General features: G+C 37.8%; 1 protein-coding gene across 2 annotated transcripts in view; it reads left to right on the top strand.

The window, feature by feature from the left end:
- The window catches only part of LOC144644000 (acetyl-CoA carboxylase-like), a 45131-nt gene that overhangs the window by 17909 nt on the left and 2438 nt on the right, over window positions 1–24784 (top strand). For both annotated transcript variants that reach the window (XM_078503399.1, XM_078503398.1), the window contains exons 24-71: window positions 301–391; window positions 1091–1159; window positions 1349–1495; window positions 1576–1695; window positions 2259–2359; window positions 2906–2994; window positions 4673–4800; window positions 5602–5715; window positions 6344–6457; window positions 6675–6764; window positions 6879–6935; window positions 7514–7575; window positions 8431–8479; window positions 8765–8874; window positions 9341–9458; window positions 10279–10398; window positions 10624–10683; window positions 11120–11161; window positions 11250–11390; window positions 11933–12010; window positions 12098–12184; window positions 12450–12518; window positions 12970–13061; window positions 13154–13265; window positions 13732–13818; window positions 14143–14211; window positions 14454–14519; window positions 15185–15259; window positions 15380–15439; window positions 16002–16073; window positions 16542–16679; window positions 17177–17218; window positions 17764–17842; window positions 18170–18267; window positions 18437–18547; window positions 18654–18720; window positions 19146–19222; window positions 19487–19607; window positions 20150–20246; window positions 20364–20460; window positions 21225–21351; window positions 21823–22009; window positions 22330–22451; window positions 22640–22719; window positions 23005–23070; window positions 23480–23580; window positions 23652–23721; window positions 24336–24466. In XM_078503399.1, coding sequence (XP_078359525.1) covers window positions 301–391; window positions 1091–1159; window positions 1349–1495; window positions 1576–1695; window positions 2259–2359; window positions 2906–2994; window positions 4673–4800; window positions 5602–5715; window positions 6344–6457; window positions 6675–6764; window positions 6879–6935; window positions 7514–7575; window positions 8431–8479; window positions 8765–8874; window positions 9341–9458; window positions 10279–10398; window positions 10624–10683; window positions 11120–11161; window positions 11250–11390; window positions 11933–12010; window positions 12098–12184; window positions 12450–12518; window positions 12970–13061; window positions 13154–13265; window positions 13732–13818; window positions 14143–14211; window positions 14454–14519; window positions 15185–15259; window positions 15380–15439; window positions 16002–16073; window positions 16542–16679; window positions 17177–17218; window positions 17764–17842; window positions 18170–18267; window positions 18437–18547; window positions 18654–18720; window positions 19146–19222; window positions 19487–19607; window positions 20150–20246; window positions 20364–20460; window positions 21225–21351; window positions 21823–22009; window positions 22330–22451; window positions 22640–22719; window positions 23005–23070; window positions 23480–23580; window positions 23652–23721; window positions 24336–24466 — 4500 coding nt within the window. The remainder of the gene's footprint in view (window positions 1–300; window positions 392–1090; window positions 1160–1348; window positions 1496–1575; window positions 1696–2258; window positions 2360–2905; window positions 2995–4672; window positions 4801–5601; window positions 5716–6343; window positions 6458–6674; window positions 6765–6878; window positions 6936–7513; window positions 7576–8430; window positions 8480–8764; window positions 8875–9340; window positions 9459–10278; window positions 10399–10623; window positions 10684–11119; window positions 11162–11249; window positions 11391–11932; window positions 12011–12097; window positions 12185–12449; window positions 12519–12969; window positions 13062–13153; window positions 13266–13731; window positions 13819–14142; window positions 14212–14453; window positions 14520–15184; window positions 15260–15379; window positions 15440–16001; window positions 16074–16541; window positions 16680–17176; window positions 17219–17763; window positions 17843–18169; window positions 18268–18436; window positions 18548–18653; window positions 18721–19145; window positions 19223–19486; window positions 19608–20149; window positions 20247–20363; window positions 20461–21224; window positions 21352–21822; window positions 22010–22329; window positions 22452–22639; window positions 22720–23004; window positions 23071–23479; window positions 23581–23651; window positions 23722–24335; window positions 24467–24784) is intronic.

Raw genomic sequence — 24784 nt, 5'->3', positions numbered from 1 at the left:
TAGCCAGTTTTTATGATGTTTTTGGTAAATATCCTGTTATTCCATTTGTTTTTCTTGCAAGGACATTTGATTTAGATGATGGTCAGTGAAAGGTGGTAGTTAATTACAGTCGTCACAAGTTCTTGCAGTTCCTGTGAACTTTTGCTTACTTGTAACTATTTGATTGCAATAGCTATAATAACAATATCTTTAATAAATTTAATGGGCATAAATATTGTTTTGATAACTGTGACTCGCGAAAGAAAAGCCTGCTAACATATGAGCTGTGTTATACTTATTAAGAATTAACTTTTTAAACAGTGTGCACTATGTAAAGAACCCTGGGGCAGTTTTAGAGCCTGGCTCAGTTGTGGCCAAGTTGGAGCTTGATGATCCTAGTAAAGTAACGCAGGTAAAACATCATTATATTGTAACAGAAACTGTTTTCCTAGCAAAACACATGGTCTCTGTCTTTACATGTTTTTAAATGAAACAATGAAAATGTGAGGTGAGCCAAACTGTTTCAAACCTTGTCATATTACCTCAGCTGGTTTATAAAAGTGGTGCATTTGTTTTTCACACAACTATGTCGCCTCAGTGTAGTCAGAAGCAATTTTTGTACTACTCAGATAACTATACCGTAAAATTCCGGGTTTAACCCCCCCACTTATAAGCCCCCCCGGTTATAGGCCCATCAACCTGGAAACAAAAAAATACATCCGATTATAAGCCCCCCCGGTATAAGCCCCCCTCTACCGGATGACAGTACTGAACAGGGTTAAATGTTGCTTTTTGTGCGTTTTTAACTTGAAAATGTATTTCGATCAACACTCCCGAGGCTCGCTTTGAAACGTTTTTTCCATTCCGCTTATAAGCCCTCCCGGATATAAGCCCCTCCGCTTATAAGCCCACCCAAAAACCCTTACGAAGTTGTATAAGCCCAGGGCTTATAACCGGAATTCTACGGTATTTGATGGTTACCTCATTGAGCCTCCTAAAATCTACACAGAAACGTGAAATCATTCCTTCTTTTCTTATAAACGGTGTGTGGCATATATTTGCTGAAATAAATCTCATTCACTTCCTTGGTATGTTTCTGCTGTTTTTCCAGGCACAACTTTATACTGGTCAGTTTCCTCAAACTTGTGGACCTAAACTGAAAGGGAGCAAATTGCATCAGGTGATTATCCACAAAAATGGATACATGTACTAGTACTCATTTCTTTATTTGTCTGTTTGTTTATACTATAGTTTTGGGGATTTGGTTTTTATAGCCATAATTTTTATATGAGGGTTACTAGAAAATCTGTGGCAATTTCTTGGTGGTTTAAGTTGCGCTGACTTTTATTTTGCTGAAATTGTGTGGTAGGTTTTTCAAGTTGCTCGTGAGAATCTTCAAAATATCATGGATGGGTACTGTATTGGTGAACCCCATTTTTCACAGAGGCTGGAAGAAAATGTTAACACTCTAATAAAGGCTTTGAAAGATCCTGCATTGCCTTTATTGGAATTACAGGTAAAGTACCGGCTGATCATTGCTGGAGTTATGAAAAGGTTACAGAATATATTGTGTGAACTCTTGCTTATTCTTTGCAGGAAATGATCTCGTCCATTTCAGGGCGTATTCCTGTGAGCGTCGAAGAAACCATAAAGAGACATCTTTCGAGCTATGCCAGTAACATCACATCAGTACTGAGTCAGTTTCCTAGTCAGCAGGTAATTTATTATAATTAATGTTCATTTTTTACAGTTTCCACTTTGAAACAAGTACTGCTGATGAAAGGGAAAGTAACCATTTATGCCGTATCACTAGTCATAGGTCATGTAATTAATACATCCTCTAGCCAGCATTTACCATACTGATATGCAAACGAAAGAATGGGTAGACATCTGTCAATGTGCCAGGATCAGTTGTCACTAGTGTTGTAGCTTTGTAAATATACAAGCCCACAGTCAACAAAATACCTCTGCAGTCAAAGGTATATAGATGATCTGAACGTTCTGTTCAGGTTACCAAAGTACGCAACCCTCAACATTTGCTAGCACAATAACTATTTTATTACTAGCCCTTCAAGCTCAACTACCCTAGGTTGACAAAATAAATTTTGTTAACACAATGTTCGAGAAAGGAGGGTACATGTTTAAGTATTTGACCATTCTTTCTTTAGGATAAAGTTGTACTGGTCGTAATTAGGTGCATTTGTTTTTTTTTATTGCTAGCATTCATGCAATGTCAATTGCATTTTAGCAATAGTTAAAATTAATTGAATTTGTCATAGATCGCAAATGTTGTTGATGCTCATGCAGCAACTCTGACCAAAAGAACTGAACGAGATGCCTTCTTTTTGAACACACAAAGTATTGTGCAACTTGTCCAGAGGTAAGGGGTTCTTTCGATCTTTTCTTGTGAATAAATTGAAGGATAGCATAAGGTTTGCTTCCTATCTACATAGTTTCTAAAAAATGTTGTACAAATGAATAAACCTCTGTTTTTGGTTTTCCCTGTTTGATCCTTCTTCCATTCTTGCCATTCAACATTCAACATTCCATTCAACATCCATCTCGAATTACCAGAGTTGCAGAGGATGAAGGAGAGAGGGAGGCTGGACAGATGGACAAACTTTTCAAAGCCACTGTCCAATATGTTCAGCTAATCCCCGTTTGTATTTTTGTGCAATCTTACTGTTCAAGGGTGCTCTAGCTGTACGTGGCTGATTCCTTTTTACCCACTCCCAAATATTGACACCCTCATTTCTTTTTGCACAAGCTCATTGTTTTGATGATTCTTCTTTATTGTACAGAACAATACCTGCATTTGCTGGTAGGCACGTGCAAGGTCATTCACAGTAAAAATTATTTGCAGTTATCATTCTGCTGATGTATGTATTTGAGGTTTCACCATCAGGAATTACTCCTTTTGTAATAGGTATCGAAATGGAATTCGTGGACACATGAAGGCAGTTGTCTTGAGTCTCTTGAGACAATACTTACAGCATGAAGTACTTTTTAATGAAGGTATTAATTTTTCTTTCAAATACAACGTTCAGTTCTGTAGCATTCTGTTGACACTGTTTATACCAAATACTGTTATCATTTTTTTGAAGTCTTCATGTAACGTTTTGTCTTACTTTGTCGCTCATTTATTTTACGTACATGTGTTGGCATGTTCTTTCTTATTCTTGTTTTTTCTAATGTTGAGAATGGACAAAATACATGATAACCACACAGAGTGTTTTGAGACCTGGGCGACAGTCAATACTAAAGAAATGTCCTCCCGAGACGTCATCATGGATCAAATACTATGGAACAATCAATTTCTGCGTATTGGGGGCAAACCTCAATTTTGCAAAAAATCATATATGGCTGGAATTGTAAAGATAAAAGATATCCTTCTCCCGAACGGCAAATTAAAAACTTGGAATTTCTTTAGAGAAAAAGGGCTGAATTTTAACAATTATTTCTTAATCCTTGGTCTGTCAAAAGCACTTCCAGACGCATGGAGAGTCTTGATAAACTCGAAAAATCCACAACCCCCTGATGCGCAAGAGCAGAGCACCACCACAATTTTGGATTTAACTCAGTTTGTGCTCAATTGTAATAATGAAGAAATTAAGCTCAGTGAAATCACGAGCAAAACACTGTACTGGATTCTGATAGGGAACATACACGTCCATCCTACTGCAAGATTAAAATACAACTCTTTATTTGATGATCAAAATCTTGACTGGAATCAAATTTATTTAACGCCACAAAAAGTGACTTTAGACATTAAAACAAGAATGTTTCAATTTAAAATTCTTAATCGTATAATATATACTAACAAATTGTTGAATAAAATGAGGCTAATAGATACCTCGTTATGTACGTTTTGTGGAGAGTACGAAGAATCTCTCGAGCATTTGTTTTTACACTGCAAATTTACCATAGATTTCTGGACGCATACTACTAACTGGTTAAATAAATTAAATATTACCATTTCTAGGCTAAATGACAGCGAAATTCTGCTAGGTATTACAAAAGAAAGTCCTCATTGGACTCTTCTCAATCATATTCTCATTGCTGGTAAGCAAGTAATCCACGCTAATCGGCTCAGGAAAACAAAACCACTCCTACCTCAGTTAATAGCTAAACTTAAATATATTGAACACATTGAATATTGTATCGCTAAGAAAAGGGACAGGCTTAAATTTCACCTACAGAAATGGGAAATACTTAAGTTTTCTTGAGAAATTATTGTATCTTTAAATAAGTCCTTTTACTTAATCTTCATTGTTGTAAATAGTGCATAATTAGTGTCAAATAGAAGTAGCTTAGCAATCAATCAAAACTTTTGTTAAATAGGAGTAGCGCTTTACGTTAGCGACAATAGTATTGTTTTTTTTCATGTTTGTAGTGTATGCAATGTTAGAATCGTCTTTGTAAGTAATTGTCAGTAATTGTATTGTAATGTAGTGTGCATGAATCAGTAAGAGCAATAAAAAAATAAAAAATAAAAAAAAAAAATAATAAAAAAATGATAACCACACATTTATAAGATATGCTAGGAGTTTTTGTTGTTGACTGCTTTACATTATTCTGTTGTATTCTGTCAACAAAATGTCAACTTGGTAATAAGGAAGCCTGATAGATTTTTTTCAGTACCTTACCTTAATGTAGTTTTACTTAATGACTTACATATATTATGACTCCTCAGGAAATTTTGAAAAGTGTGTGACCCTGTTGCGTGACAAGAACAAGACCAAGGATTTTGCACCAGTTGTGCAAAGCATATTTTCTCATGCGTCTGTGGCCAAGAAAAACCAGCTGACAATAATGCTTATAGTGAGTACATGCAATGAGAACTTTAAAAGAACCGTCCACTGTTTGATTGATTGAATTGCTGTTGAATTGATTGACATAAAGTTTAAGCAAAAATGGGTGAAAACGATAGACAACGTGTTAATGAAAAACCAGCATACCTTATTATAGGAATATAACGAGGCATTTTAACAACGCGAACAAAATTGACGCGTAATAAAATTAACGCGGATTTAAGAAAAGCTCTGGTCAAATGCTTATAGTAAACGTGTTTATATTAATTAACATCAATAAAATTAACTCGAATTTTTGAAATTCGCGTTAATAACATGTATCGTTAATTTCCTATAATCTTGTACCTCTGGAAACACTGGACACCTTTTAGATGGCACAAGGTCCAAAATGGCAGTCCACGGGTAATTTAAGGCTTGAAAATGGCTGAAACAACCAATGACTCTTATAAAATACATTAATATCAAATCTATTAAAATCTATATTAATTTGTTAGTTTAGACAATATTTTCTAAAATCAAACACCAATTAGTTTTTTTAACATTTGAAGTTTTTTTTTAAATAAAAAATTTTGCTTTCTGAATATTGTTTTTTTAAAGATACAGTTGAACCCCGCTAATTCGAACTCGGTTATTTCGAATTCCCCGTTATTTCGAACTAAAACTAATTTCCCTTGGATTTGCCCTTCACTCATTTACTATCGGCTATTTCGAACTCCCGCTATTTCGAACTAATTTTTGTTTCCCCTGACGGTTTAAAATAACGGGGTTCAACTGTAGTTGCTTAATACTTTGAATGACTTTATTTGTTCAGGACCAGTTGTGTGGACGTCAAAGTGGTTTGTCAGATGAACTAATTCATCTTCTACAAGAGCTTACCACACTCAACAGACATGACAATGCTAAGGTGGCACTTAGAGCAAGACAGGTTTGTATACCTTCTTTGTCAATTTTTGGGATATATATTCGCATTGTGAGCTCTCATATAGAAACAAATAAAACTAATTAATAATATACAAAGTGCAGTTACACAATTTTCATGTATACACCTAATCGCAATAAGGTTGTCGTAGAAAAAAGGAAAAAAGAAAAAGTCAAATAGGAATTAATTAAGCGCATACATGAAATGTAGTCGTACAAATGGCCTTAAAATGCCTCAAAACAAAACTGAATCAATTTATCTTGTAACAGCATAAAAAAAGTGGACTCATAGTGTGCAGATAAAAACTCGTGCGTTTTCTGTAAATGATACCAGCTGTAAATTTATGCTTATTAATTCCTTTTTACCTTTTTTCTTTTCTTTTTTCTATGACAGCGTTATTGCAATTAGGTGTACTTTCACACCAATATCATCATGGTTAACGGAGTTACACTTGATCGATGATCAGCTTATGCCAACCAGTAATCTTATAAAAAATATGATTAAGTGGAAAACGTTATGTCGCATTAAACGTTTTTAAAAAGACTTCTATAAAACTGCAGTAGAAACCTATTTCAATGGGATATGGTAGAGTTTTTTAAGTTTAGTTTTTTCATTTATGTTTATATTTTGTTAGGCATTGTTAGCTTCTCAGCAGCCATCCTATGAACTTCGACACAACCAGATTGAGTCCCTCTTTCTCTCAGCCATTGACATGTATGGCAACCAGCTGGCTTCAGACAGTTTCCAGGTAATTTCAATTGTTGATGTGGGGAAATAAATGTTCAATTGCTAGTAAAGATGAGTTTACAGTAAGTGAAATGTTTTTCTTACAATATTGCAGTAAATGCGACAATGATATCTAATTTCGAGTACACCTAAATTGTAATGTTTTGAGTACCTGAGAAAATTTGAAAAATTCAAGTATTACATGTAAGCAAAATTAAGAATTAATTTGTTAATTCCAGAAATTGATACTCTCGGAAAATGCCATATTTGACATTCTTCCAAGCTTCTTCTACCATTCCAGTGAAGCAGTGAGGAGGGCAGCTTTAGAGGTAAGTTGTGACTATTACGACCCCTATTACCTATATTATACAGAGGTATGACATGTTTCATAATAAAGTTAAATGTATGTCGACAAAAAATTAACATTTGACAATTTTTTGCAGGTTTACATCAGGCGCAGTTACCAAGCTTATGAACTCACCACACTATACCACGAGAAGGTAGATTTCTTATTTATATAATAATATTATTTTTAGCGTTACTGATCAACGCTCCAGTTGTTTCAACTGCCGTTTCCTTGCAGTAATCAAGTTAAAACAAACCCTCTACTAAACTCTGCGTTCATACAATTCATAGATGTACTTCGGCAGATTGTTAAGATATACAGAAATTTATTTTTATACCAATTGAAATTGTTAGGTTACTATCACTTAATGTTGCTATAAAACACGTCTTTTCATTTTAGGTCTCAGTGCTCTTTTGTCAATAGTTCTGTTACTTCATAACAGCAGATATTTGTTTCAAATTAAAATGCGACTGAGTGTGTTACAAGTTGTTCAGGTCTGATTCCTTACATTACTTGAAAGAACACAATTTTACGTCAGTCCTTTTATGCTTTTATAATACTTCTCCTGGAATTACTCACATCTCATTGGTTGACAGCAGAACAATTTATCCCAAATTGTACATTCTGTTGTCATGACGGGAAGTTTGAGAGTTGTACCATTTGCTGTAAAATAAGAAAAAACAGTATCGCTGACAACCCTTTGCTAATTTTTCATTTATTCACCTTTCTAAGGTTGAGGAGAATGTCTTGGTTGTGCAGTTCCAGTTTATTCTTCCAAACGCACATCCAAACAGGTTTGTTTTGCACTAACATGAATCCAATTCTTCTACTTTTTTTCAAAATATTTTCTTAAATTGGGCTGTGTACACCTAAATAATCCTTTCCGCTTCATGAAAATTAGAGACATTATTATACATTGTAGTAATTCAGTGTCTTTTCATTGCTAAGAGCTAATTCTGGGAATCCACGCAACCTATAGATTAGTGAATAATCTGCAAGCAGATTATTCACTAATCTGTAGGTTGCGTGCGCAATGCATGATTTCCAAGAGCAATGTGTCAGGCATCTGGCGGCGAAGGAAATTCAAGTTCGTCAATTCGCTTTTTCAACCGAGAAATATTTGATCTAGATTAAAAAAAAAATGCTGGACAATAAAGTCTCAGAAAACACAAAATGACTAACAAAAATTGGGAAGGAACTATTCCCCCCAACTTACCTTGACCTTGATTATTCCGGATATCCCAAAAACCTCATCCAATAATTGTTTATTAAAACAAACCCAACAATGCCATACGGGATTGGTTAGTTACTGCGTTTTGCGATAACGAAGTGAACATACATGTATAATGTGAAACTCACGCAGGGCTGTTATCTGGTGAATTATGGTCATTTTATACCAGTCAGGTATGTTACAAATCTTTAACAAATAATGAATCTTTTTCTCGACTGTACATTATTATTTTTTATTCATTTCGTACTATTAGAATTGATTTATTTCATTTATAATCCTTAAAGATAATTTACTTGTAATATTAGAACTGAAATCTTCAGGTTGAAGATAAAGTTAATAAAGTTATCCAGTACGGAACAACAAATATGTAACAATTCTTTACTAAAGAGCTCCTTTCTTGCCTTCTTGTTGTTTTTAGGATGCCACAGAGAGTTCCTTCTAGTAAAACTGTTCTTGCTATGCCGAGGGTATGTAAAAAGCTAAAGTAGTGTATGACTTAAGAAGGCTAAGAATGGCAAAGATTTTATATGTGGCTTTGTAGGCAGAAATGGCTTCCCCATTCCAAGTTTTACAAATTTGAAACATGTTCGATTTTCTGAGTTTGTTTTAGCTCTTGTTGGTTTCTATCTGAGTGGGAATCTGATTCTAGTAGCTAATTCTTGGTATATCAGACATTTGGTGTGTCCTAGTTAACACCAGCTTGCCGTTATGTTTAAGTGCAAAGTGTCTTTGGTGTATATTTTATTTTTTAGGTTCGCAGTCTCAGCGAGGACATGTTTGATCTCATAAACCAGCAGCCTTTGCAGCCATGTCAAAGAACTGGTGTCATGGCGGCATTTCAGTCCATGCTCGAATTTGAAAGGTATACACTGTTTATGTCCATAGTTAACGATCAAAACTTACAGTTTGCGTCTTGTAAGGGGGAAATTATCTAGCTGTGATCATACTTTTTCCTCGCATTCTTTATAGCTTTTGAATGTTCTGAAAGCTGCCTTGCCTTCATTATTAATCATGATAACTTTGCGATGTGCTCAACTACTCTTTTTGTTTACAACTACGCACATATGCATAGCCCAGGCCAAAGCTCTAGTGTCTGTTGGTTTTGCGACGTTTGCTTTTTCTATGTCCTTTGATGACCTTGTTGTGTTAACCTGCGATCAGGCGTTCTTTTTTTGCGGCGGGAAAAAAAGAATGCCTGATCGCAGGTTATACATGTAGTTTTGTAGGAAGAATTGTCAAGACCCCCCTTTGCCAAAAAAGGGCTGCCAAAATAAAGATTCAAAAATGAGTTATGAGCTTTAACTTCTTATTTTCTGACATATTTTCAGAAACTTTGATGATATCATGAGGCGTTTTGAGCCACCAACCCCTGAACAGCTGTCTCCATCACCCATGGCACGCAAGATAAACCTTGATCCAGTGTGGGAAACTGAAAACAGGACAGAGGTACAGATTAACATGTCTAAAAGGCACCTAGCAACGTAATACTTTAATGTGCACGTGAAAATTGCCAAAATTGAGATAAAGCAACTCTAGCAAGTGAAGGCTGGTTTCACTGGGAATAAGCACTCAAGAGTAGGCATATGTATTGGCCTCACTAGGAATAAACATAAGCATAAGCATTAACACAAGAAGGACGAACGATTTTGTTTTCCCTACTCCTAGGACAGCGCAAGATTTCTTTTTTTATGCGTATACTTGTCCTCATGCTTGTGCTTGTTCTCAGTGAATCTAGCATTAAGTATTAACCAGCATGAAGCAGAAAGCAATACGTGATCTAAAATGGAACAGCAAACAATCAATTTCAAGAGGTCAGCTATTTCAGTGCATACTTCAATAAAATGTAGATATTGTATCTGAATATGGGTATTCGTCGTCCCGGTTTTGGGCAAGGAGCTCTATTAAAAAAAGCAGTGCTGGTCATTCTCGCGCCTAGTTGACAGTCAATCATCGTAGCATAAACAACTGGCAAGCAACCCGTGTGTTTTTTTTTTTCGAAAGTGATAAAATATGTCTCATTTTGCTAAGAATATTCTGTTAAAACATTAGCAAGTTACATCTTGCCAATGGTATATTTTTTGAAACACGTGGATTTTTGCAGGATGCTTTACTCCAAAACGTGCCATGACTACAAAAAAGCAAATTTGCATTTCACGCCCGAAAAGTGCGAAATGTGAATATAGCAGAACTTCTTGTTTAATTCAACGCAAATGTGCAATACGAATGTTCACATAATCTGATACAAAGTGTTTTTATTTTTCTTTAGCCTGGTGCCGGAAAGGAAGAAGAACCTGTTCACATCATTAACATTGCCTTGCAAATTGAAAAGAATTGTAAAGATGTGGAAATTTGCCGCAAGATGGTGTACGAGTTCACTCAGTCCAAGGTGGTGATTTATAATAATATATCTTGTTCATAACAATTTGAATTAACAACATGGACAATTGATTTTCATAACAGATGCCGCTCCCACCAAACACCTCTGTTTTGGAGTTTCGAGGAAACTATGCACTATTGTGATACACTACGAGCAAGAAAAAATATAAATGCAAAGCTGATTTGTTGTAGGAAAAGTGCCTTCTGTTATCTTTCCTTTCTTGTTATTATTCAGAAAGAGATTCTTAAGGACAAGGGAATCAGGAGAATTACCTACATGATGAGTGATTGTAAGGTAATATAAACTTTAAACTATATGAAATATTCTGTCATGGAGGACGAATGCCAACCAACTCGTTTTTTATGTCCACGACTAGAATGTAGAACTTTGAAAAAGAAAGAGTGAAAGACGCCCATGCTGTTACTGTTTAGATCACTTTAGTTCTAACTGGGCAATTTATGCAGAGCCTTGTTTTTTAAAATTATTAAACGATTTTGACAACAGTCTAAGTAAGAAATTGGTGGTCATCGGAGCGGTTTTTGCTTTTCACTGATCATGAGTGGGGATAAATTCTACCAAACAACAATTTTGCTGATAAGGGTTTGCTGTCTCTAAGGGTTTGCTATCTTTGTTTGCCAGTCAAAACAGTCTGGTTAAATGTATGGGTTTTCTAGGGGACGCTACATTTCTTAGTGTTCAAGTCATCAATAAATTGTGGTTTATTTTACAGGGCATGCTACCATGGTACTTTACCTTCCGAGCTCAAGAAAATGTGAGTATCAATACAGTTTTAACTTACACCTAAAGCCCTCGGGTCTTTCATTCACTTGGATAACAATACATGTCCTATTTCTTCTCAGTTTGAAGAGGATTCCATTTACCGTCATTTGGAGCCCGCACTTGCCTTTCAGCTGGAAGTTAGCCGTCTACGAAACTTTGACTTGGAGACAATTCCAACCACAAATCACAACATCCATTTGTATCTGGGCTCAGCCAAGAAGGTAATAGCGACCTTCAGATTGGACTACGAGTACGAGATTGAGTACGAGTACGAGTTTTCAAACCAAATTCGTGTGCCTCCTCTAATCACTAATCACACCAATCGTATCCCTAACGTTTATTTATGTGTTAGTTAACAACAGGAGAGAGTTATAGTTTGGGGGATACAATTGTGTTGAAATCCCAAAGTCGTACTCGTACTCGATCTCGTACTCGTAGTCAAATCTGAAGGTCGCTACTATCTCTTACTGATATTTTATTTTGTGAACACTGCACTTAACATACGGGACCTCTACTCTTCACTGTAGTTTTAATTCTCATTCATCTCCAAAGAGAGTATTAGTATTTTTCAGCTCTACAAACATATTTGAACGTGTTAAAAAAGTCATTACCATGAATCTGACTTTTAACTCTTTCCTATGATTGCAAATCGTTTCAAAGTGCAGTGCTTACTCTTTGAAGCTTTGTCAAGTTTACTTTGGAAACTCTTAAACGTGAACAGTAGTAATACATGGGTGTTCTAAATTTTTGTGTGTGCTCATAGGTTTCAGCTCAGTCAGAAGTTACTGATTACAGGTTTTTTATCAGGAGCATTGTGAGACACTCCGACTTCATCACCAAAGTAAGTGCAGTACAAACCCATGTTTTTGCTAATTAAACTTTGATGATCCTTTAGAACAATTTTCTCCCTTTTTGTGTTAATTTCTAGGAGGCATCCTTTGAATACATGGAGAAGGAGAGCGAGATTCAGCTTCTCGAGTCTTTAGATCAACTGGAAGTTTGTTTCTCGGAGAGTGTAAGTAATTTTGGTATCTTTGTGTTCTGTGTTTCCTGTCAAGTAGTTGCATGCATTGCATACAGAAATGAAAGACCATAAAACATCTTCTTACTTATCTCACCTCACTTTATCCAATAATAAAGGCGTATTACTGGCTGCTAAACTTTCCAAAAACTCAGAGTTTTAAAAAACGGCAAAAGCAAGCAACATGTATGACATTTCAATTTGTATAAATCTTTTACAGTAATTAGCTTATTGTTGTTGAAATTTTATGTTGTTGCAGGCCAAGAGGACAGATTGTAATCACATTTTCCTTCACTTTGTTCCATGTGTCATCATAGAGCCCAATAGAGTAGGTTTATCTGAAATATGTCTTGCTAGTTGTTCTATAATTAGAGAGCTTACAGTCGACGAGAGTGAAATGTATAGACAAACCGCCCTGGCCGCTGATTTTCGGTATGGCGAGTTGAAGGTACACTATACCTTCAACTCATGCATGTCACCGAATCTTTTGAGTTCTGGATTACTGTCAACTTACATTTCACCTGTACTGTATCTGTAGATCTGTTTGGCTTTTTTGGTCGAAATTTTCATCGTCTAACAAAGCATGCTGTGTACATGTTCAAAATTGTCTATAATTTCCTTGAGTTGGTCAGGTTTTTTGTAAAGGGGGAGGGGAGAGGCAGTAAGCTGTTAAAAAAAAATGTTAAGAGGCATCACTTTTGAGAGATTTTAATTCGGGCATTTTTCCTTGACTGGACAGACTGATTGGTCTATGATCTCTATAACTGTTTCTTTGTCAGATTGAAGAGAGTATCCGTCACATTGTTACAAGGTATGGCAGACGACTTTGGAAGCTGCGTGTTCTTCAAGCTGAAATGAAAGTCACTATCAGGTATTAAAAGCCATTACGATATTCTGCCACACTGTGTTGTAAATATAAAAAAAAAGCTTTCTGCTTATTACATTGCCTTGAAACATTTTCAGGCTCACGCCCACAGGAAAGAAGATTCCTTTGCGGTTATTTATCTCCAACGAGTCTGGGTACTACCTGGGCTTTCATATTTACCGGGAGGTAACGGATCCAAGGACTGGTCAGGTAATAATTCGCATGAATATTTAGGCATGAACTCAGTGAAGAAGTGGACATGCCTACCGGGCTACTTAGACAACGAATACTGCGGCATTACCGAATAGAAACGGAGAGATCCAACGCTTCCAATTCAGATGTACGCTTTAATGTTTATGTGCTGTACTGAGTAATGATTGTGTAATGCGCAAAAAACGTAAAAATACGCAAAAGGAACTCTAATATGAGCTACAACTGACTGGGACCAGATAACGTTCTGGGTTCAAAAGAACGGTTATATTCTTGATGACTTAAAAATTTATGCCATCAACTGTTTCAAGTCGCATATTTTGTACCTCGTACCTCATACCTCTTGAAACATGCCTGAATCGCTATAATGAAAAAAAGCTTAATTTGATGGTATTTTACGTTTAAACGTAAAAAGTGAAAGAAGTGTTATTTTGTTCGAGCTGACTCCGGATTCTTTGATTAACAGATAGTGTTCGAGTCGTATGATCAGAAGCAGGGCCCTCACCATGGCCTTCCTGTCAGCACACCTTACGTCACCAAGGATCATTTACAGGTAAATATGGTGGACATAACGTCCACATTGTCGGTCATGTGCTCTTTTTCAGCATAGTTTTGTAGAAATGTAAATGTGTTTTTTTCGCTTCTGAAAAGTTGAGAGAATTAGGTTTATTTTTTAAATATCAAAGACGTCGGCGAAGTGTTACAAAGGGTTGTTGCTGAAGGAAATTTATGTGTATTGTAAAAATTTAAAGATCTTTTTAGGAATGTCAGTGAACGTCTGGACTTGACAAATTGTAATGATACCACGAGTAAAGAAAATTGTTGTAAAAACCGCTGTTTTCCTTTGATAACTAATGTACTCTTTATCTTCCTCCAGCTGAAACGCTTTAATGCACAGTCTCTTGGAACCACGTATGTGTACGACTTCCCGGAGCTTTTCCAACAGGTGAATAATTTTTCAAAAAATCGTTTAAAACCTGACATCCCATTATTATTACTATGTAATATTAAAATTTGCTGTCAAGGCATTGTGCTTTCTAGATGTTCAATATGTTATGTACAAAACATAGCACTGTAGAACATTAATGTGCCAATATATAAGCTTCCTTGTATCAGTAGTTTACGTTGTGTCAATTGCCATTCAGGAATACGTATTTTTACGAGTGTCATTGTTTTTTTTTTAACCAGGCCATTGTGCGTCAATGGAAACAATGGTGTACTGAGCACAAGGAGGATAAAAGTCCCAGTGATGTTGTAAGTTTTTACTGTCATGTGGGTCTCTACTTCTTACCCACTTAAAAAATTTTTTCCCTGCCGAAATATAGGTTTTGTCTTGGAGGTCCTGGCAATTTTGATAGAGTCATGTTTTGTGCAGCTTTTGCACTTACAGTCATCTTAAAATTCTAAGTGCATATCCACTTTAATAACATTTACTATTTACTATTGATGCCCTTGTTAAGAAGGATGTGTATGTCGATTGCTTGCTTTTAACGGCTTTTTTAGTCGAACTTGTGTAGGGGTTTTTGTCTTGACCACAACAGCGTAGAGCAGTTTCGTGTAAAGGCCCGTTTACACAGGCGATTTTTGTCGCGCAACTCAATGCAATTTTTGTCGCGCCGAAGTTGCAGCAAGTCGCCGCGATATCGCGGCGATGTCATGCAACTTTGCCGCGATATCGCGCGATAAAATCGCCGCGAGTTTGTACGCGTGAAAACTAGCGGCGATAAAATCGCCGCGAGTCGCAGGAGTTTCGAACCTGTTCGAAACTTGATGCAACTTCAGCGCGACAAAAGTTGCATTGAGTTGCGCGACAAAAATCGCCTGTGTAAACGGGCCTTAACAGAACATTCTTTGTCCCAAGGGATGCTACAGCATCATCTCATTATCAATAAACCTTTTGTTTCTTCGTTTGTTTTCAGATGAAAGTGACAGAGTACGTTTTGGATGAGAACGACCAACTTATGCCAATCAACAGACTGCACGGAGAGAACACCGTGAGTATCATGAACTGTTGGTCCTATTCACGTTTGGAATTCAGCACTGTTAAGGCAGTTTGGTCTTTTAATGCATCAGAAACTCGTAAATTGGTACCAATTCTCCTGTGTTACTTTTAGGTTGGCATGATAGCATGGAGAATGGAGTGTGTGACGCCAGATTGTCCGAAAGGACGCGAGGTTAGTATATGTTCTGCAGAGTAACAGCTGTTGTATAAAACAACCAAGGTTTGGGAGGACCTTAACCGCCGCCTGGTTAGCTCAGTTGTTTTTGAAATTTGGTAGAGCGCCGGACAGCTGTGCGGGAGGTCGTGGGTTCGAACCCCAGACCGGACCAACACTCAGGGTCTTAAAATAACTGAGGAGAATGTGCTGCCTTTGTAATTACATCTGCAAATGGTTAGACATTCTAGTCTTCTCGGAAAAGGACGATAAACCATTGGTCCCGTCTCCTGTATCTTCAGTCTTAAAACAGAGAACGTTAAAGAACCCACACACTATTCGAAAAGAGTAGGGCACGAAGCTCCCGGTGTTGTGGTTGGCCTTTGTGTGGTAAAATTACAGTATGTGTACAGCGCATTTGAACATATACATATGAAAATTGCGCTATATAAATTCATTTTCAATATCATTATCATTATAAAGTGGGGTGTCCGAATGCACTACATGAATTTTGACGAGCTTGAATGTTTGTGGTATCTCAAATTAATAATTGTGTGTATTTTTTGCCTTGTCTTTGTAGATCGTTGTTGTCGCCAATGATATTACGGTCATGATAGGTTCCTTTGCACCCGCAGAGGACATGCTTTTCAAGGTACTGTAATGATCATTGACAAGAAAGACAATTGTTCTGACGTGGTCAGCAATTTCAGCAAAACAGAGTGTATGTGTTATTTAGGTTGCTGGTACTCCTGTGGTCAGAATTCTAGCAATATTAACTCTTTAAATGGATAGGGAAAAGTCGAATTAAAGTATCTAATACATGTTAACATTTTTAGAAGGTGTCAGGTACAGCTGAGTTGCCATGGACACATATCGTTGGACTGAAAATCAGCTAAACGTCCATAGCTTCCAAGGTGCCAGCGCTGCTGAGGCTGCCGTAGAGGGGTCCATTTGTTGATAAAATAAAAAAAAAAAAAAAAAAAAACAAAACAACAAAATTTTTTGGCACTGCAAGTTGAAAATGGGTGGGAAAGTTACAAGCCATTGCTTCCATTGGTATGAATATGGGAATTGTGATATGAAGGTTAATTTTGTTCTTTGGTGATGATTGAACTTTCAGAGAGCTTCTGAAATGGCACGATCTCAAGGCATTCCATTTGTGTACATCTCCGCCAACAGTGGTGCTCGAATTGGACTTGCTGAGGAAGTGAAGCATCACTTCAAGGTGGCCTGGAATGATCCTCTTGCTCCTGAGAAGGTAAGTGTAATGTTCATAGATATAGATGGTGTTGATTGATTGACCGGTTACGTGAGTAACTCAAGATTTTGGTGCTTTTTTTTAAATCGCTAAGTTTAACTCAAAATCAGACCTTAGTTAAAAGTAAATACTGTTGGAAGAAAACATGGCAGAAATCGTTTTTCTCAACTTTCAAAACAGAATTTGAAGTTAGGACCAAATTTGGTTTCATAGCTTTATCGGGTTTTCAAAAAAAAAAGACCCACTTGGTGAAGATGTTCTTGGAATATTATCAAACAAGTCAGTAATCAATGAATGCAACAGCCATCACTTTTCTGCTACGCAAAGTTACTCTCCTTGTAACATGAGTCAGGGACGCAATGAAGCAAGCTTTGTCCAAGTGACAGCGCGAAGAAAAGTGGGCCATACCACACTTCACTAACAAATTAATCCAGCACAGTTAAATAAAGTATATTCGAGTCTGTTGTGGTCATTTTGACATACATTTGTCTTTGCAGGGTTTCAAGTATCTGTATGTCACTCCAAGTGACTTCAAAAAGGTAAGGGTGATCTGAAGTTATTAGTAAAGCGCCTCAGCAAATGTTAGCCACGCCTCTGTATCTAGTGGGCATACCCAGTTTTTACTACGCTGAAAATCAACTTGAAATTGATAAGGTAAATTAACGCCCTTGCGACATTCAGGCGTTAGCTCTTCGCCTTATACCTTAATGCCAAATTATTCCAAAAATACCCAATTATATATTCGTAAGTTGCAGTAGTCCACTGTTCCAACATCAAACACCGATCAGATGGCTTGATTAGCAAGTGCAGGAATCAATGTGTACTTTATTTCCCCTTCCTTTTGAAAACGAAATTCGGCTAAGCTTTATTGTTTATTGTCCATTTGCAGATTGTGTGATATCACTCTACATTTTTTTCTTACCGATATACTTATGCAAACAGTCGTGTATAACTACATTATGCATGTTTTGATGGTAAATGTGTTTTGAACCATCAAATAATGGGGATGATATGGACATTTCTCATTTGTCGTATATTCTGAATCAAAGGGACTTATCATGGCCATTCTCTCCCTTTGTATCAGTTAAGTGCCACTAACTCCATGCACGCTGAACTGATTGAAGATGATGGCGAGTCCAGATACAAAGTCACTGATATCATAGGTAAGCCTTTGCTTACCTCACGTTAATTTTGACCTACACTGACAATAAAGCTTGACTTCGAGGCAAAACACAACACCTAGAAATGTACAAGGAACACATTTGGTGGTGCGGGCAAAGAAAAATATTATGAAGTTTGGGTGGAGACTATGAGCGTGATTTTTGAGCCTGATTTTCAACCAAGAACTTATAATAAACCACTTTTTTTTTACTGGCAGTAAATAAGTCCTCATTTACACGTGCATGGTGTTATTTTGAAAGGATTTCGTTTATACGCTCTTGTGTTTGCTATTGGATACTATAATAATGGCGCACGTGCGTTTCGTTTAGGTCGTGATGATGGCATTGGTGTGGAAAACTTGAAAGGTTCTGGAATGATCGCTGGAGAGATGTCCGCTGCATATGACGACATAGTGACAATGAGTCTTGTAAGTAGCTGGGCATTTTATTGTTGAAAAATATGATTACCGAAAAGAAAAGTGTTCAAAAGAAGGTGTTTTTACGGAATAAAATTAAAAACAAAAAAAAAAAAAAAAAAAAAAAAAACAAAGAAAAAGCCTACCTCAAGCTTTATCACTCTTTGATTTCTCGTTGTAGGTCACATGTCGAGCAGTTGGTATTGGCTCGTACCTGGTTCGTCTCGGTCAGAGGGTTATTCAAGTTGAAAACGCTCATCTCATTCTTACCGGTGCTGGGGCTCTGAACAAGGTAAACGGTGTAATAAGTTTGTGCTCGTGTCCGCTTGCCAGTTAGACAAGTTCGTACGTGTTTAAGTCACACGTATTTTTTTTAAATATCGTTTTTTTTTTCTTAGGTTCTTGGACGCCAAGTGTACACTTCAAACCTTCAGTTGGGGGGACCTCAGATCATGCACAACAATGGTATAGAGATAAAAATCCAAATTGTATAATCTTATTGTAGAAGTGAGACACATGGAGCCTAACTAGTCAAAAACGGAAAGTTAAACAAAATAATCACTAGTCAAGACTACAGACAACTGTCGCCTTGCGGACACCTCGCTTTTTCGGGCACCCCGTTATTACGGACAGGAGTTGAAGTCCCGGCGAATAAGAATTACTGAAAATAACTCTCATTACTACGGACTTCCTGTATTACGGACACCAAATGGTGGTCCCGAAGGTGTCCGTTATAGAGGGAGTCGATTGTACTGTAGTTGGTTTCATTTTATGTCAAAACTATTCCCAGTGTAGGGCCACAAATTCGTAAAGCCAGTTCATTACCATCCCAGTATACCATTAATAGTCGTTGTACTTTAACCGCGTTACATTTCACCGATTCTCTCTAGGTGTCACACATATGGTGGTCTCGGATGATTTTGGAGGAATTTCTGCCATCATGCAGTGGCTTTCGTATGTCCCAAAAGTAAGTAACTGATTGAGTCATGTTTCTTTCATTGCATTACTGTGATTCTATCGTGTCTTATCTCTTTGCTGCTTCTGTTTACAAACCCTTACTCGACCCTTGTTAAATGCTCAGGACACGCGTTAAATTTGCAACGGCTCGATATCGCCCCAAGTTCACAATAAATAAAAGATACAGACGTTTCACATTTAAGCACGTTTATTTATACCTTCTATATATTATATACATTTTTAGTGAACATTTTGCCGTGTTTTGTTTCTGCAGTGCAAGAATGGTCCTTTGCCAATTATGAAGACCAGTGATCCTGTTGACAGGGAAATTGAGTTTGTTCCCCCAAAGGCTCCGTATGACCCACGACACTTCCTTTGTGGAGCACCACATCCTGGTAAGCATTGTGCACTTGTTAATAAAAGGTTGTTTTCCTTGTGTAAACCAAACATATAATATGTAGACAAGAGTAAAGCCATGTTAATTTCCGTCACGTGATTAAGACCAACCATGATTTACACACAATTTCTGTCATGGTCGACACCACGCCACACATTGTATGTAGCCTGCACTGCAGGCGTTCTCTGTGGGCGCGCGAGAGCTAGCGATCGAAAAAATTCTCCGCCATGTTGGATGAGGGCGGAGAAAGGTTTGGAAGCGAGGAAAACCGCGAGAGGAGAAGGGTGTACATTAAGCCCCACTCCTACTCCTTGGAACGCGTTTTTTTCTCTCACCAATCCAATGCAGAGTACGAATCCAAGATGGCACTCGCCCGACCAAAATGCTTTCGCTCGCTAAAATACGCCTGCATTGAGGGCTTATTGGTTTGATACATCTAGTCATATACAATGACACATGTAAAAGGTGTTGTTAACAACTGGTAGTTTTCTTTCTTGGTGAATTGTTGACAGCATTGTATTGCTTTGTTTTGCTTTTCAGACAATAAAGATGTTTGGCTCAGTGGGTTCTTTGACCGTGATTCATTTGTGGAAACCTTGGACGGATGGGCAAAGACTGTGGTGTGTGGAAGAGCCAGGTAGAAATTTATAAAACCTCTTTGATTTTACTGATCATTTCTCTTTTCTATTGTTGTATTTGCAATTGATTGAGCGGTGTATGATTTTTTGTGCTTATTTTTTGTTTGTTTGTGTAGGTTGGGTGGTATACCCATGGGAGTGATTGCTGTTGAAACCAGAGCAGTTGAAGTTGTCATTCCTGCTGATCCTGGAAATCCGGATTCTGATACCAAGGTACAAACTTTAAACCGTCCACGTTAATTTCTGATAGATGATGTTTGGCTACATGCTACTTATGGTTTCCTGCCTTTGACACGACCTATAAATGGCTGCTTAAAATATCTCAACTGACGTTTTATTATAAAGAACAAATAAGTTGTTTTCCTGCCGTTGCTATCCTGCCAAGGTGCTCTTATCTCTTGCTCTTCTGCTCGGAATCTTAATGCACTTCAGAATCTTACTGTAGAGTTGTACAATACTAAGTTAGCCTCATTTTTTATAAAACAAGTTACTGTGGTGGTTGGACGTGCTCCTTGAATTTAAGCGCTAATTTGGCTTTCAGAACGCAATTCTCCACTACAATAATCAATAATGCGGCTACTGTAGGGGATTTCTTTATATACTACAATACTACAGGGGTGGGTGGCCGAAGCTGTTTTCTTTAATGGATCTGTGAAGGAATTAGTTGAAACGCAACTCATCACTTCAGTAATCAGTAGTGCGACTATTGTAGGTGATTTCTTTTTATACTACAGTGGAACCCCGATATAACGATCTTCGATATAACGATATTCCCGATATAACGATGAATATGTTATGTCCCGGCAAAAGTAAAATGTAGGGAAGGAACCCCGATATAACGATTCCTCGATATAACGATGTAATTTTACTGCCCCCTTGGCATATCGTTATATCGGGGTTCCACTGTACAGAGGTGGGTGGCCGCAGCTGTTTTCTTTTATTGATCAGTGAAAGAATTAATTTTCTGTTCCTTTCAGATCATTACCCAAGCAGGTCAAGTGTGGTACCCAGACTCTGCTTACAAAACTGCCCAGGCCATCCATGACTTCAACAAAGAGCAGTTGCCAATGATAATCTTTGCCAACTGGAGAGGCTTCTCAGGAGGTAAAAAGAATATTACGTAGTTGGGTTGACATCATCACTCTGAGGTCACCAATGTAGCGAATGGTCTGTTTTGTCAATTACTGACTTCGCAGTTTCGATTATGGTTAATTAAGTCCGCGAGTTGCCCACTGAATCGCTTTGTCTTATGGGCTGCGGTCACATTATTTGTTAACTATACTCTTAGAATAGAGTAAAACCTAAATATATTTTCAAACCTGTAGAAAAGAAGACGAAATATCGAGAGACCAAGCCGAGTTTTACTTTCTTTCCCACCTGCCTCGATTAGAACAGACCTTGTTAATAAAAGTTGAAGTTGAGTATTAGTGTTGGTCAAAACTGGACAAGGCTAAAAAGGATTGAATCGAGATTGTCGATTTTGCGTAGACTGCTCATAATTAAAAGAAACATACACGCTTGCTTAGTACACTTTGCAGTAACGGTTGCTGACAGCAATTTCTTTCGTTTTGCCAGGAATGAAGGACATGTACGAGAGTGTGTTGAAGTATGGCGCCTACATCGTTGATGCTCTAAGGGAATACGAACAGCCAGTGTTCATCTACCTTCCTCCTAATGGAGAGCTGCGGGGCGGAGCCTGGGTCGTAGTGGATCCGACAATCAACCCTGAGGTGATGGAGATGTACGCTGACCAGGAGAGCAGGTGAGGTGGTCTTACTCTATGTTGTAGGTTGGCCAGTTAACTGCCCATGTATTTTTCCTACTGACCAGGCAGTGGCCTTCAATTGTGAGTTGACATGCATTTTTTTTTTCTTGTCAACGTTGTAGTTGTCTATATGTTGTGGCCGCGCATATTTGATTACAAAAGCGGCTTTGCAGGGATTTCAGTAGGTTTAAAGATTGAAACTTGTTTGCCATTCATTCTGAATTAAACAAAACCAGCGAGAAGCGTTTCTTTCATGTTATATAGACCGCGAGAAAAAGCAAGAAACCATTCAAATTATTTTGATTTCTTTTTTTCAGGGGTGGAGTGCTCGAACCAGCTGGCACAGTGGAAATCAAGTTCCGTCGTAAGGATCTTGTTAAAGCCATGCACAGACTGGATCCCAAATGTCAAGAAATAGCCCAGGCCCTCGCATCAGCAGGTAATGGACTGTTGTTTTAATTATGGTTTGGGTGCATAGTGCCTTGATTAGTGTAGTAAGTGCTGGTTGAACTGGAAAGTACCTTTTTAACATTTTTCCCACATAGAACGGTTCGGTTTGTCCATACTTAAAATTGTCAGTTTGCGGCATTTGATTAACAGTGTATTTTGCATTACTTATTATTTCAGAATTACCGGTAAAAGAACGTAAAACTCTGGAAAGGCAGCAGAAGGAACGAGAGGAACAGCTTTTACCCATCTATCAACAGGTAATTTGGCAGAGAAAAAATGTACAAATTCTTTGGACAGTTCACCAAATTGTCGGATGTTGAATCGTTATCTTGAACAGTGTAGCTAGTAAGTAACTAAGTGTTTAGTGCTGGATCATGAAGTGTTGAACCAAGATTTTTTTAATCGATAAGTGATCAAGTGATTGTTGGCTTATTGCATCGTAACCATGCATTGCAGTGGCTATAGTTCATGATTGCTTTGGGTTAGTTGCATGAAAGACATCCTTACATACATTAATTCCGTTGAACTGTATTTTTTTACAGGTTTCTGTGGAGTTTGCAGACCTCCATGACACTCCTGGACGTATGCAAGAGAAGGGAGTCATTTCCGTTAGTATTTGTGTTTCGCAGTTTTAATCCCTTCCCATTTTTTGTAGCATCAAGAAACGTAGTTCAATCTAGTTTGGGAATATGTAAAATCAATAGAGCGTTCTTAAGTACCAAGCATGTCTTCCGATATGGAAACCCCGTTTTTACTTTCTCGCGAAAGTCTTTGCATTCTTTAGGGCTTTTTCATTTTCGAAACACCTGTTAACTTTAGGAACATTATTGGCACATAACTCTGTAAAAAAAACTCTTTCCCTCCGCATTTTGGGCAAGTCATATGCATGCTAGTTGGTTGGGTCCCTCAGTAACTTAAAAGCTCCTTCTTTAAATAGTTAGTACACATAAAGGCGAAACAAAATTTCGATAATGTCAAGATTCGGTAAAACCCAACTGGTGTTCGTATGGATTTCAGGAGGTACTCAAGTGGAAGGATTCTCGTCAGTTCTTCTATTGGCGTTTGAAGCGAATCTTGATGACGAGAGATGCAAAGAAGAAGATCAGAAATGCTAACCCGTAAGTACCAAAACTGTACCACAAGTCCGTTAGTGATAGAAACTTATATTAATATCTTTTGTTTTCTCTAGTGACATTTCAAGTCGCCAGTTGTGCTCCATGATAGAAAGACTTTTCCTGGAGGCACATGGAAACACCAAGGTAAACGATTTTTCCCTCGTAGTTCAGTTTATTCTCATATTTCTTCCAAGCTTCACTTTCAACTTAGTTTCAGGATTCTTCTGTAGCTCAATGGTAGAGCGTCCCACTGGTGTGACCGTGTGTGGTAGGGCATAGGTTCGACTCCCATAAGGAGAATTTCGATTAGTTTGTGTCTCTGACCTACAAACATCTTTCTAACCCAATGCCCAACCCCCGGTATCTGGGAGGCCATGGGTTCGTTTCCCGTCGGGGACTCAGAATTTTCTTTGTCCCATGCTCGTGTCATTGTTGAAAAATTCATCTTCATTATTTATCACCGAGCTTAGAATTCAACATCTTTATTATTTACAACACACTTGATGATTTCGACATTGCTGATCCTAGCAGTATGCAGGACGCGTGTCACATATCAACGTAGTAAATGGCCCAGCTCACCACGAGACTTTCGTAGCTCAGTTGGTTAGGGCGCCCAACCGGTATCTGGGAGGCCATGGGTTCGATTCCCGTCGGGGACTCAGAATTTTTCTTTGTCCCATGCTCGTGTCATTGTTGAAAAATTCATCTTCATCTTTCTAACTATTGGAACTAAAACATATCTCTTCTTGATGTTTCAGTCTTACCTGTGGAACGACAACAAATCAGTTGTGGAGTGGCTGGAGAAAGAGCTGAGTCAAACTGATCACTCGGTCATTGACGAAAATGTGAAGTGGATCAGCAGAGACTGGATTCTTAGACAGATCAAGACGTGAGTATTTTGTAACACTGTTGTCTGCAAGGCAACTAGAGCGGTTTTCACTTGAGTGTCGAAAGTTAATTGCGTTTACTTTGGTTTTGCATTGCTACGCTTAGTGATTGGCTTAAAAATCTCGCGCCACTTTCTCAGCCAATCAGAACTAAAACCAAAACCAATCGTGACTCGCTCGCACACGTTTTCCCGCGCTTCGTGCCGGCTACATGTATTTGCTTCGAGTTTTGATTGGTTCACTGGATTGTCTGTGTCCTTTGTGATTGGCCAGAGTAATTACTTTGGTTTTGGTTTTACGAAGCTCAATTGAAAACTGCT

Source organism: Oculina patagonica, chromosome 2 (genome assembly GCF_052425735.1).
Source record: "Oculina patagonica isolate OP01 chromosome 2, crgOcupat, whole genome shotgun sequence".
Lineage (NCBI taxonomy): Eukaryota > Metazoa > Cnidaria > Anthozoa > Scleractinia > Oculinidae > Oculina > Oculina patagonica.
The sequence above is the reverse complement of the archived record's forward strand: the minus strand, read 5'-3'. Positions and strand labels throughout refer to the sequence as shown.